At 31.6% G+C, this 12,638-nt stretch overlaps 1 protein-coding gene across 3 annotated transcripts in view; it reads right to left on the bottom strand.

Moving 5' to 3' along the window:
• The window catches only part of LOC106869132 (transcription factor Dp-1), a 32,689-nt gene that overhangs the window by 16,148 nt on the left and 3,903 nt on the right, over positions 1–12,638 (bottom strand). For 2 of the 3 annotated variants that reach the window (XM_014914704.2, XM_014914706.2), the window contains exons 3-9: positions 12,270–12,333; positions 7,920–8,011; positions 5,939–6,042; positions 5,673–5,838; positions 4,653–4,796; positions 4,057–4,125; positions 2,604–2,752 (exon numbers count right to left, since the gene is read on the bottom strand). In XM_014914704.2, the coding sequence (XP_014770190.1) occupies positions 2,604–2,752; positions 4,057–4,125; positions 4,653–4,796; positions 5,673–5,838; positions 5,939–6,042; positions 7,920–8,011; positions 12,270–12,333 (788 nt within the window). The remainder of the gene's footprint in view (positions 1–2,603; positions 2,753–4,056; positions 4,126–4,652; positions 4,797–5,672; positions 5,839–5,938; positions 6,043–7,919; positions 8,012–12,269; positions 12,334–12,638) is intronic. The other variant, XM_014914705.2, reaches the window with a different exon arrangement.

Raw genomic sequence — 12,638 nt, forward strand, 5'->3', positions numbered from 1 at the left:
ATATATATATATATATACATACACACACATACAGAGTGCATAAGGTATTTGAGGACACCTTTTTGGGGTCACTGCTGCATGTTTTGCCAACTCTGTATAATCTTTCAGAAAATAACAGCAGACCCTCAGCTTACTCAAGAAATGAAGAGGCATGCTGTTATTGTGGTTATAAAGGCTGAGCATAGAGATTTAGAAATATCTCAATTTTTTAAAGTTTCCAGATCTTTCGTCTACAAAGTTTGTAAGGAGCTAGAGAATGAAGATGGAAGCGTATCACCAGTATCAAGGCATAAAAAGCATTCTAAACACTGTGAAATCAGAACTCCTGAATTTATCCAGACCATTGATTACAATCCCAGAAAATTCATGAGGTCAATTGCAAAAGAGCTCCAGGTGTCAGAAGGAACAGTCAGAAATGTTGTCCACAAAGACATCAGATATAAGTTTTATACGATGAGGAATGGTCAATTTGTCAGAAAAAGCAGAAGAAAATCACTACATCAGATCTAAAAGGCTCTTAAACAAACTGAAAAATCCAGCAGATGAAGATTTGATTTGGTTTTTCTCAAACAAGAAAAACTTCAACCAAGACCAAAAAGTTAAGAAATGACAGATGGTTATGTGCAGACAAAATTTCTTGCAACTGTCATGGTTTTAGGGGTTGTCAGCAATGAAGGACATGTGATGCCTCCTTATGTCTTTCCACAAGGCCTTAGTGTTAACTCTGCCACCTACACTGAGCTCCTGGAAATAATTGTTACGCCTTGGATAGACAGTGTATGCAATGGAAAGCCATGTGTTTCAGTAAGACACTGCACTATCACACATGGCTCTAATAACACAGGAATGGATGGCTGAAAATTTTTATTATCACATAACCCCTAACATTTGGCCTCCCAATTCCCCAGATCTCAATCCATGTGGAGCATTGTTGAGAGAGAGGTCAATGAACATGCCCATAACACCAAAGATCCTTTGAAAGCTCCCATAGTCAGAGTAATGTCCAAAATGAACCAGAACCATTTAATTCAAGCATGTAGATGATTTAGATCTCACATAGAAACAGCTGTTGAAACTGAAGGTGGCTTTATTGAATAACATTATAGAAAAGGTTTATTTTTATCCTCATAGAGTTTTTTTGATAAATAAAGTTACCTGTTATTATATAGCAGTTTTTTTTATAAACATAAATCTGTCCTCAAATATCTTACACACCCTGTATGTGTGTGTGTGTTTAGAGGGATATATTATCCAGGCAGATACTGTATTAGCTCTGTTAAGTTCCAGTTAACAGCTAACCACAACAATCAGTATTTAGTATTTGTAACTATAATTAGTTGTTAATTGCTCCGTGAATTCTTCCAATGGGTAATTCCATATATTCTTTGCTGGACAGTAAAAACTGTCTGGAGTATATATAATATTAATAATAATAAAGAGTATGGAGACTTGTACATCCACAAAATTTATCTTATAGTTATATACAGCTTATTATAATGACCTACACGTTTCCACAGCAGCAACTATTCACTGTTGCAAATGCAACCTTGTAATATTGTTGGTGTAGCTTCGAGGATGACCAAATGGACAGCTTCTGATGAAGCTGCACTGACAATATTGCAAGGTTACATACATTTGCAACAGTGAGTAGTTGCAGTGGAAATACATGTAGGTCATTATACTATGCTATATATAACTATAAAATAAACTTTGTGGATGTACAAGTTTCCATAATCTTTATTACTTTTATTATACATACATACATGCACATACATACACAATAAATTAGGAGCTTCTTGAATTGATATTTACAAAACTCACAAAAACAACATGTGAAGGAGAAAACTATTTTGAAAGTATTTGCAATAATGATAACATAGTGTATTAATTTTTAGACCAAAGTCACAAAAACTTCCCAGAGAGAAAAATCATACATAATGGTATTATCAATATTAAACCTTTTCATACCAACCCACTTGAGACTGCCCCCAATTCCATCGTACAAACTTCCAGTTATAAAGTGACAAATTAAAACTTTCCATCAAGATTTCATTCCAAATATCAGTTAATGATGTTTGGAATGAAAGTGATTTTACTAATTTTTTCATTATTTTCAAAATTAAACTAAATCAAAAGTAGTATATTTCAACAAACATATGGTAACAAAAGACAAAATATCAAATTTGTAGCCAAAGAAGAGACAGTTGACAATGACTCGACATTGTTTTGCATCCGTAGCAAAGACAACTTCTAAATGACAAATTCACTTAGATATTTATCAGTATTTTGTGTAAGTAAAGCTTACTGCCATGGTGGGAGCACCATACAATTAATTAGTACTTCACTTGTTTGTAGTACTGATAAACATTTCTTCTACTAAACTGTTCTATGCAACATACAGTACAACCCCCATTATGACCAAGAGAATAACAATGGTTTCTAATAGAAATTCATATTTCGGAATGGTGTTTAGTGTATTAAATCAACTCCAATACTTGACATAGTAAACAATTTTTTTAAAGTTTCAACAATTTAGGTGGGGAAAACAAAACTTTACAAATAAATATAAGGAAAAAGAAATGATAAAATTGTTTAAAACGTACTTATCATTAGAAATGCTGCAATCAATCACAGTTTCCTTACTTGTATTTACAATAATAAATGGAAGATGAATGGAGGTGTGCTGCGGTGGTCGGCCCATTGTTTGTTCACAGTACCTATTCCTTTCAACCAAATTTTTGAAAGCAATTTGCTGTAATTTTCAATAAATACACAAGACTTGATTTTAAAATTCTTTTCAGGCTCTACAAAGACTTTCACAACTACGTTAAAAATTATTAATGCAGTTGCCATTTTTCTGACATGGCTCCTTGTTTTGTAAGCATAAAAACGTAACCATCTGATATGCTGGATATTAAAATATTTTTCTTGTTGCAAGACAAGGAGCCATCCCAGAAAAATTGAAACAGCATTAACCATTAGTCTTTGTAGAAGTACAAGTTTTCTTAAATACAAAGAGAAAATTTACACAAATTATATAACTCATATTAAAAGATAATTCTGAAACATTCCAAAATATAGACAAGTGAAAAAAAGAGCATGATCATTTGCTAAAAATTTTGCCAATACATTTGAACAGATTTGATATTTCATTTCTTTGAAATTCAGTAACATATTAGTTTGACTACTAAGTGAGAGGAAAGGGAAAAGCAGTTCCATAACTTACAAGAATACAGAAACAACATAAAAAGCCAATAACTATTGAAAGCCATAACTGTGTCAATATGTACTACAAAACATTACAAAATTCCAAAGTGTGTATCAATCATAAAGCAGATTTTCTATTGGACTCTCCACAAAATATTGGCTTTTCAAATTTACTTTTTTTTTTAATCCACCCATTATTTTCGAATCAAATATCAAAATCCATAGGCCATAAAAAGTCTATTTGGATCATAAGTTGCATGTCACTTCATCATATAATGTTTATTATCCATGCTGGCATGAGTTGGATGGTTTGGCACAATCCAACAAGCTACAGGGTTGCACTGGACTCCAATGTCCACTTTGGCATGGCATGGTTTCTATCACATTACAGTGAGTACTGGTTACTTTTTCACTTTTGTGATACTAGCACTAGTGAGGTTGCCAAGTAACTTGCAAGACAAAGAAAAGAAAATGAAAAAACCCTCTTGGCTGAGTGGGAGTGTGCTGAAGAAAGGGAAGTGGCTTTATGCCAAGCGTTGAAGATTAACATATGATAGAGGGACAAGCAGAGGTGCCTTGCTACATGGCTACCTGTACATGAGGGCAGGTGAAAATAGCTGATAATGATATTATGTACCTATAAAAATATAGTGAAAAATACTAGTAAAATCTAAATTATGTCATCCAGAATACACTTTAAATGATAGGTAATTCTCAAAAAACTCAACTAGAATTTACTAACAAGGTTCCAGGTTGTTTTAAACAGGTATTCAAATTCAATCTTTCAAATCCATAAAAGTCTGTCCAGAATTACACAATATGTTTCAGGAAGACTAAAAGGTAACTTACTTGCAAAATTAATTCTTGTAATTGTTGTGTTTTGTGTTTGATACGTTCTATCTTTCTTCGATTTTCTGCCTAAGAATTCAGATATTTTATAAAAAGAAAATTATTTCATTCAGACTGTACAGAAAAAAATTACAATTGAAAGTGAACAAAACTATTCAGTATCTATTGCTGAAAATGTTATCCCCTTGGAATTTAGAAATTTGAATTGAAACACGAGACAACTGCAGAAACGTTAGCATGCCGGGCGAAATGCTTAGTGGTATTTCGTCTGTCTTTATGTTCTGAGTTCAAATTCCACCAAGGTCGACTTTGCCTTTAATTGCATACTGGGGTCAATCTAATCGACTGGCCCCCTCCCCAAAATTTTCAGGCCTTGTACCTAGAGTAGGAAAGAATTTAATCTATCAAATCAATATTGCTCTACAACTATATTTAAATTTTTTTATCATTGATGTTATAACTCTTATAAGAGCATTTAGAAATAAAAACTCAACAGGGTTTCAACCAGAGTTATGCTTATAAGTATTTTTGGAAAATGTTAATTTGTTTTTAAACTTAAGAACTATAAAATAAGTATGATCCCAGAAATTACGTACTTCAATATTTTGGCATTCTTGAGCTGAATTTGTAGGTAATCCAATCCAACGAATTTCTTTCTTTTCTTTTGAAATAATATTCATAGCCATAAGGACATTCAAAGCATCGTAGACACGCCGCCTGATATTCTTTTGGTCATATGCCTAAATAATAAAAAAGTATTCAGAAAAATATAATTGGTCCAGTTTCCAGGCTGTTTATGAAATAATATTAATAGCTACTGAAAATTATATAATATCTGGTGTCATGAAGCAGCAGTAAAGTTAGAAACTCCAAGTGTCTAAACAGGTTTCAATCACTTCTTGAAATCATAGTTGTTTGTTATGGGAATCACATATAAGACAGAAAACTAAATACAATAATTTAAAAATTAAGTTAAGTGAATATTAATGGGCATTAGCTTTCAATATTAGAAATGCTTAACAGCATTTCGTCTGTCCCAGATTCCACCAAGATCGACTTTGCCTTCCATTCTTTTGGGGTCGATAAAATAAGTACCAGCCAAGCACTAGGGTCGATGTAATCAATTTACCCCATCCCCTGAACTTGCTGGTCTTGTGCCAAAAATTTGAAACCAATATTAAAAATAGCTGGCAAGTACCATAGAATAAGAAAGTTTCTAGTAAACAAAAAGTCCCAAGACTTGTATTTTCTTTAAGTATGAATATCACATTCATCCCAGCATGTTCAAATCATTTTGCATTATAATTCATTTAGCTTAGTACTGATAATAATTGCTATTTGCAAAAAAAAAGAACATTCTTTATTAATCACTAAATTGTAGAGTTTAGTCAAGAAACTATAACAAATCTGCAACAACACAAATATTAAAAATTCAATATTCAATGGATTTTTTTTTTTTAATAATTGTTCAGTGGCAAAAAATATATTTACTTGCTTGCTAATAACTTTAAAATAGAAAGGCATAAAATTAATAAAATATGCAATATCTGAAATTGCAAATGACATTGGATATAAAATTAACATTTAATATCACAGAATTGAGGAATAATATCAACTACCTGCTCTGAGGGTGACAAGTTTCTAGGATCACTAAATTCTGCAACTAATTCATCAGCAACTTCATTATAAGACGTAATTCCTTTTTTCTGAACCTTTTCACACACTTTCATAGAAAAATGCCGCAAACCTTTACCACCTTTCTCTCCTTTTTTATTCCTCTTACTATGAAAAGAGAAACAAAGAATATCATAAGCATCACTATACAAACTGACACGTTAATCAGCGAATGAATTAAAGACCAATACAATGAAAACTAAATTACCTATCAGTAAAATCTGGTTCAATAGAAATCTCTGACCCTCTTTTCCTATTTCGCCACTGTGAATCTACAGTCGTCGTATTTCTCTGAGTTGGCAACGTTACTACCTATGAATGACATTAACAGACTTAAATATACATTGGAAAGTAGCATTTAAAAGGCTCCATTTTTTTTTTTTTATGAATAAATGTTTCAGAAATTCACACACATATGAACAAAATAAAATTAGTTTTTTTTTTTCTAAATTTGTTTAAAACTAATGTATCAAAAATATATTTCTTAATCTATGCAAATTTTAATAATATATACTCTTCATTCTTTGTATGTCACAAGGCTATTATACCAGTCAAATGCATGATTGCTCCCATATTCTAGCAAACTGTATAACAACTACTATCATGCTTTTTGTTTATAAACCTCCATTTCATGACACAGCTAAGGAATCATATTTCTTGTTATATTGCAATACATGGTTAACAAATTTTCTGCAACCTTGGGAAGAATAAAATCTGGATATTTTTATATGGACATCCTCACACCTTGTTAATGAAAAAGATATATGAATTGACAATGTGTGGGCTATGTTGATATAACTGGAAAAGAAGGTAGGGATGACCTACAGAAGTGAAATGACATCAATCCAAGCATTAATTATACTACACCAGAACGAGAATGTCAGAATATGCCAACTATGCAAGTAAAGATGGCATTTAAAAGATTACAAATGTTCTTTTCAATACAATGTCACTTACTGAGTGTAGATAAGATGGCTGGATGTTTATTAATACAAATACAATGCTTGTGTTTTGCTGTTTCTGTGCAGAACACCATTCTACATTGCCACAAGTCACCTAGCTATCAAAAATAGGAAGTAGTTTATCTGGGAATATTACTATCATGGATAGATATCTTGAAGACATTTCATTCATCTACTTGACACAACTAAACTAGAGCTAATTACCAACTCTTGAACTTAAGATGGTATTGTTTGCATAAAACTGTGCAAGCATATTGTTATGGAATATATTGGTATATATTTCACACAATAGTCATCTCAATTTGTTAGCTTGCCAAGACCTAAGAATATAACTCAATAAGAAATGATAACTCTTATTAAATCATGTTTTAATATTTGTGGAAAACAAACAAATCATCCACCTAAAAAACTTTATTTCTTTTTGTAAGTGAAATTTTCATTATATAACTGTTACTCTGGCAGTGACTTTCATGCTTTCTTTTCTGGTATATTATATCCCAAGACTACTTTCTGTAATATAAGCATCCATTTAACAAATTATTAGAAAAATTACATTTGAAAGAGATTTAGCTACTACTTCAAGCAGGTAAAGTGATCTTGTAGAGGGTCCCGGTTTTACTTGGTGGCTCACTCAACTGGCTGCATTTTTGACAAGAGCTGACCCAGAGCTACATAACCTTATCTCTTTCTCAACAATTGTAAGTAACTGAATTTAAATATCCAAGTTAATATTTAGTCCAAGACACTACTGGCCAATATCCAACTGAGACTACAAAACCATTTTCATTATTAATTTTATTCCCATTTCGTTTTAGAAATAACTAAATGTTTGAGAGTTGCAATAAATCTTTCACCCAGTCTAACAAAAACACCTAACAGATGAGTGTCTTTAGCAAAGCCACTCTGTTGTCAGCATTCAGGCTAGGCCTTCAGTCCAAGAAAAACATCCTTGAACTAGTCTTGGAGAACTTGAAAAACCATGAGGCTGCCCTTCTCTATTTAATATACTAATATACTTCCCAGTCTCCAATTATTACCAAATAACTATTCAAAGTTATAGAGCAAAAAGTGCCAATGGGTGCACAAATACCAGCTTAAAGTGAGAAAAAAATGGCAAAACTGCAAGCAAACTGATATAAAAATATTAGATCATTTGATGAAATGTTTTGATTTGACATATAAACATACCAAAATTAAATGTTATAAATGATTCAATAATTTACTTACCCCTGAGGGCATAGATCCTGTACTGGGTAAAAATATTTTAGGTTCTGCTTTTGGTGGAGAGGCAGCAATTGGAAATGTTACAAACTGGAAGGCTGTAACACAATATAATGAAATTCTTACCAAAAGTAAGTTTCTTGCTAATTAGCAAAAGTTCAAAAATAGATTCAGATACATTATTTTTATATTACATATAAAAAAAAATTCTATAAAGAAATGTTCCATTTCCAAGAATTATTCTTATTTAAGTACTTAAGGAACCCAAAGTTTTTACACTCTTCTTTTTCTATTTTACATTTTAACATATGCAACAAGAGTTAATCTTATATACTAGGATTATATGGACAGTAGCCAGCCTTACTTTCATAATGAATCAGCAATGAATTAAAAACAACCTACTCCTTTCCCCAAATCAAACTGATAGCCATTCCACCTAATTGCTATTTCCAAAAGATTGAGTGACTACATTAGTTCATCCAAACAAAATATTTGGAAGGGTTATCACTACAATATCCAGTCTAGGTTTATGCCACAGAAGTGTCAAGCTTTATCTAAAGAATATGATTACAGAAACATACAAAAAGGATGAAGATCCTTTTCCATGACACAATTTTGAATTTGTGTAGAAGGACAAGAAATATATCTAAATTTTATCCATTTTAAAAACCATGGAACTTACTTCCAACAAACTAATTTACCAAGATAGCTGAAAATTAGCACATTTTAGTTAGCTACTAATCTCGCGTGTAGAGATTGGAATATTGAAATAGCATTCTTATAATTACCAATCAAAGACTGATCATGAGAACATAGGTTACCATGCCAGATTAGATTTGATTGGCAATACACCAAACTTCGACATAAATCAATTGTTCACCGTTTCTTTGATGCCCAATAGATTCAACTTTGTCTCAAGTGTTTCTTTCAGGTTTTTAGCCCAACTCTACTATGAGTACATTCCACTACCATTATACAACAGGTATATTGCATCATTTATTGACTATAATCCCCCATCACCCCTCCTAAATTAGGTTTTTCTTGTGATGCACAGTAGTTTTTGAAAGAAGTTGTACTTCTGAAATTTTATTTCATTTCCATTCATTACAATCACAAGCTAAAAGTTAGTGCAAGAAGCATTTGCATTCAATATAAAAGTTGACAAAATGTTTTTTGTCCTCCCTAATTTTATTTACAATACTATCTCTTGTGCCATCCCCTAGATCACCTAGATACCTGCCTACCACCAGAAATTCATCTACAAAAGCTATGCCTTCAGTTCACAGCTCCTATTAGAAGGCACTTAAAGTAACAATTCCTTAGTCCAGAGGGGAAACATTATTTCATCCTTTGTGCATCAATTACTTCTTTATTGACTGATTTCTTCACTACATTACTGCATGCAAACATTTTCCTGAGCAGTTCCAGGAGTTAATTCACTGACTTTGTTTTTCTTCTTAGCCTTTTAATTCCATGTAGCATATCTTTTAAGTCGCATTCCAAACAATCTTTATTAATAGCTTCCAGTTCTTTTTATATTGCTTGTCTTCAATGTTGCCAAGATTTGATCATGCTGAATTATAGAAAATTAAGGCTCTCTGTAAATCAATAGTCTGTAAGAGTATGTGAAAGTAGCATCATCCTCCAATGTCAACAAGTACTCCAGCCTCCCTAGAAGTGCTCTATCTAGAGGATGCCATCAGTTTCATTTGATTGAAATGGATAGATTTTTGTTAATTTTTTCAAAGGAAGTAATGGTTTTATGCAGCAGGGCTACAAATTACATATCCAACCTCCAACCTGGAAGGCCGTTAATTTTGCATATAGATATATAAAGGTTTGCTTCAAGCCTTATTCACAAAAAAAGAAAAAGCTGCTAAAAATGATTAGCTGTGGAAGATTAAAAAATATGTTCAAAACCTCAAAATGTAGATAAAATAACTTTAGCTGATATGCTAAAGGCTAAATTATTAGAAACAAATATCACAAAAATTATTTTGACCCCATTTCCTTTCACATCCCAGTGAAAATATAAAATAAAATCAATTACCAAATTATGAAATCAGAGAAAAATGTTCAACACATTTACCACTGGTGAATCAGTTTTTTTCATTGTTTCTGGTATTTCTAGAATTTTTTAACAGTTTGTATGTGTTAGTACACGGTCTGATACTGAACATATCAAATTATCCTTGCTGACATGGGCTGGACACATCTCAAAGCATCCTGCCATTAGTAAATAATCCATCAATGCCTGGCATACTTAGCAACAGAAAACTGTTGTAATATTAGTATATGTCTTTTTGTTTTTTCTTGCATGATTTTTAGGACTGGATGACTGTATTGTTGAAAATCACTTTATAACAGGGACTGGATGTACTTTGTCATCACTACAAGACAGGCTCTCTGCAGCAACACTAGTACCCTCCAACTTGTATTGGCTATCATCCAGAGTAAATAGCTCTGATAGCTGAGCTGTGGCTCTGAGGTCACATAAGCATTTATTTACACCCGGATGAAGGAATAACCAAGAAATTGAATTGATAACAGTAATATTTTCGTCTTTTACATTTTCTAACAAAAAAATCAGATGCACCCAAAACTATGTGAAAACCATTAGAGTGCAAGCATAATTGACATTAATAGCTAATGGAATGGTGATAAAGCTTTTAACTGGATTCCTCTTACTTTGAAGAAATTATGATTGTAGTTAAGAATGAAGTATATAAAATATAGAACAAATGAGTGTGATAGTCATGTTTCAAACACTAAACAGAAATATTTTTTACAGCAAGAAATAACTGGAATGGTTTAAAACTAGATAACTTGGACAGCTGAGGAATAAGATGAAATCTTCAATATTTTTCTGTAAGTGATTGGAAAATCATGGAAAGAAATAAGAGCAAATCATTAGAACTTGCTTTTATCTTCAAGTAACACCCCACATGCTACCTACTTTGCTTAAGTTTAATGGTTATACCCAAAATTAGATTCAATATTTTATCACCCATGTACTAAATGTTCCAAGACGCTTTTATAAATATTATCAAGAACAAAATAAGAATGTGCTACAAGTGTAAAATTAGTACCAATATGGTTATAATTTTTATAATCCTATACATTTAAGATTTAAAAAAAAAACCTGACACAAGTTCAATAAGTGATTACCAATACAAACATAGTAAAATTAAACTTAATGCAATTACACGATAAATATTGGTTTCAAATTTTGGCACAAGGCCAGCAATTTCAGGGGAGAGGGGTAAGTTGTTTACACGAACTGGTATTTATTTTATCAACCCCAAAAGGATGAAAGGTAAAGTTGACCTTGGTGGAATTACATGATAAATATTGATAGGAGTTAAACCGGACAAAAAAATATTGTCCATCCAGATTGTATAAAATAATGAGGTTACTGAAAAGATAACTTAATAATCATTCACTGACAACTTGTTTTATCTATGTAAAGCAGATGATGGAAACAATAAGCTAAACTTTCTACTTTCAGTATATTCAAATGAACTGGTTTGATTTTTAACCTGTTATTGTCTAAGAGTTATGCTGTGATGGTATCTATTAACTGTAAAATCAATGGAAAAATCTTCAGTCATTTTTTTTTTTTGAAAACCAACAAAGATATCCCTTGAGGTGAATTCATATGAAATGGTATATGTAGGGCTCGAAGCTAGTCAGATATAAGCAGCTAATGGTAATGTTATGTTCATAAACAAATTCATCAGTAAAGTTGATATATAATTTATTGTAGTGCTAGTCTTTGGTTATACAAGGTCTGTCATGGAGGTATACTGAGTAAAATACGAAAGCGTTTATTCAAGTACTTGATGGATAAAATCAAATATCAGTCCACAAATAAGCATTAAAATGCTTTCTCAATTTTATATTTAATAAATAATGATAATTATCGTTTTTCAAAATATTCCTGTTGTTACCTGACACAAGAACACTGGAAGGGCCAGCTGAATTGTTGAAAGAATTGAACTAGATTCCACAAAACCAAAACATCTGCAGCAAATTTTCTAGACATATTCCAGAAAAATGTGATATTTGACAACATAAAAAAAAAAAAATTTCTTACATTTAATTTCCATAAGATATATCTTTCATCAGATGAAGAAAAGATCAGAATAACACAATTGTACCAAAATGACTTGAACCAGCAATGAATTTCTTTCCAATGAAGGTTAAAAAGGTACAGGTTCTATTTATACAGTAAGTTAACACCAGGCTTAAAATACTTTTGCAAAGTGTGCAATTTGATGATAGAGAAATCATTTATAAACCAATCAACTCAATAGTTTGAGAAAGTAACAAATGGTATAAAAGAAACAAACTTACGAGCTTTAGGAACATTTCCATCTTTATAATTAGCCAAGTCACCCTGAGCATCAAGTACTCCGACCTACAGATAATGAAAAAAGGAAATATGAAATTCTGTTTCTAGATAATTAAATCAATGAAAAATATATGATATATACTACTGATCTTAAATGAATCTTTTGAAAAGATATAGATTAATGTGTCAGCCATAAAATAACTAGATAGATGAGATATAACTTCAGCAGTAAAATATCTCAAAAGAATCTTCTGGAATTAAATTATAAAACATGCCCTTATAAAACGAATCGAAGCAATAATAAATCAAAATAAATTGTTAAGCTTTTCTTCATCACATGTTTAACTCCTGTATTTTTGAGATTTGATCTA

This window comes from Octopus bimaculoides, chromosome 3 (genome assembly GCF_001194135.2).
Source record: "Octopus bimaculoides isolate UCB-OBI-ISO-001 chromosome 3, ASM119413v2, whole genome shotgun sequence".
Lineage (NCBI taxonomy): Eukaryota > Metazoa > Mollusca > Cephalopoda > Octopoda > Octopodidae > Octopus > Octopus bimaculoides.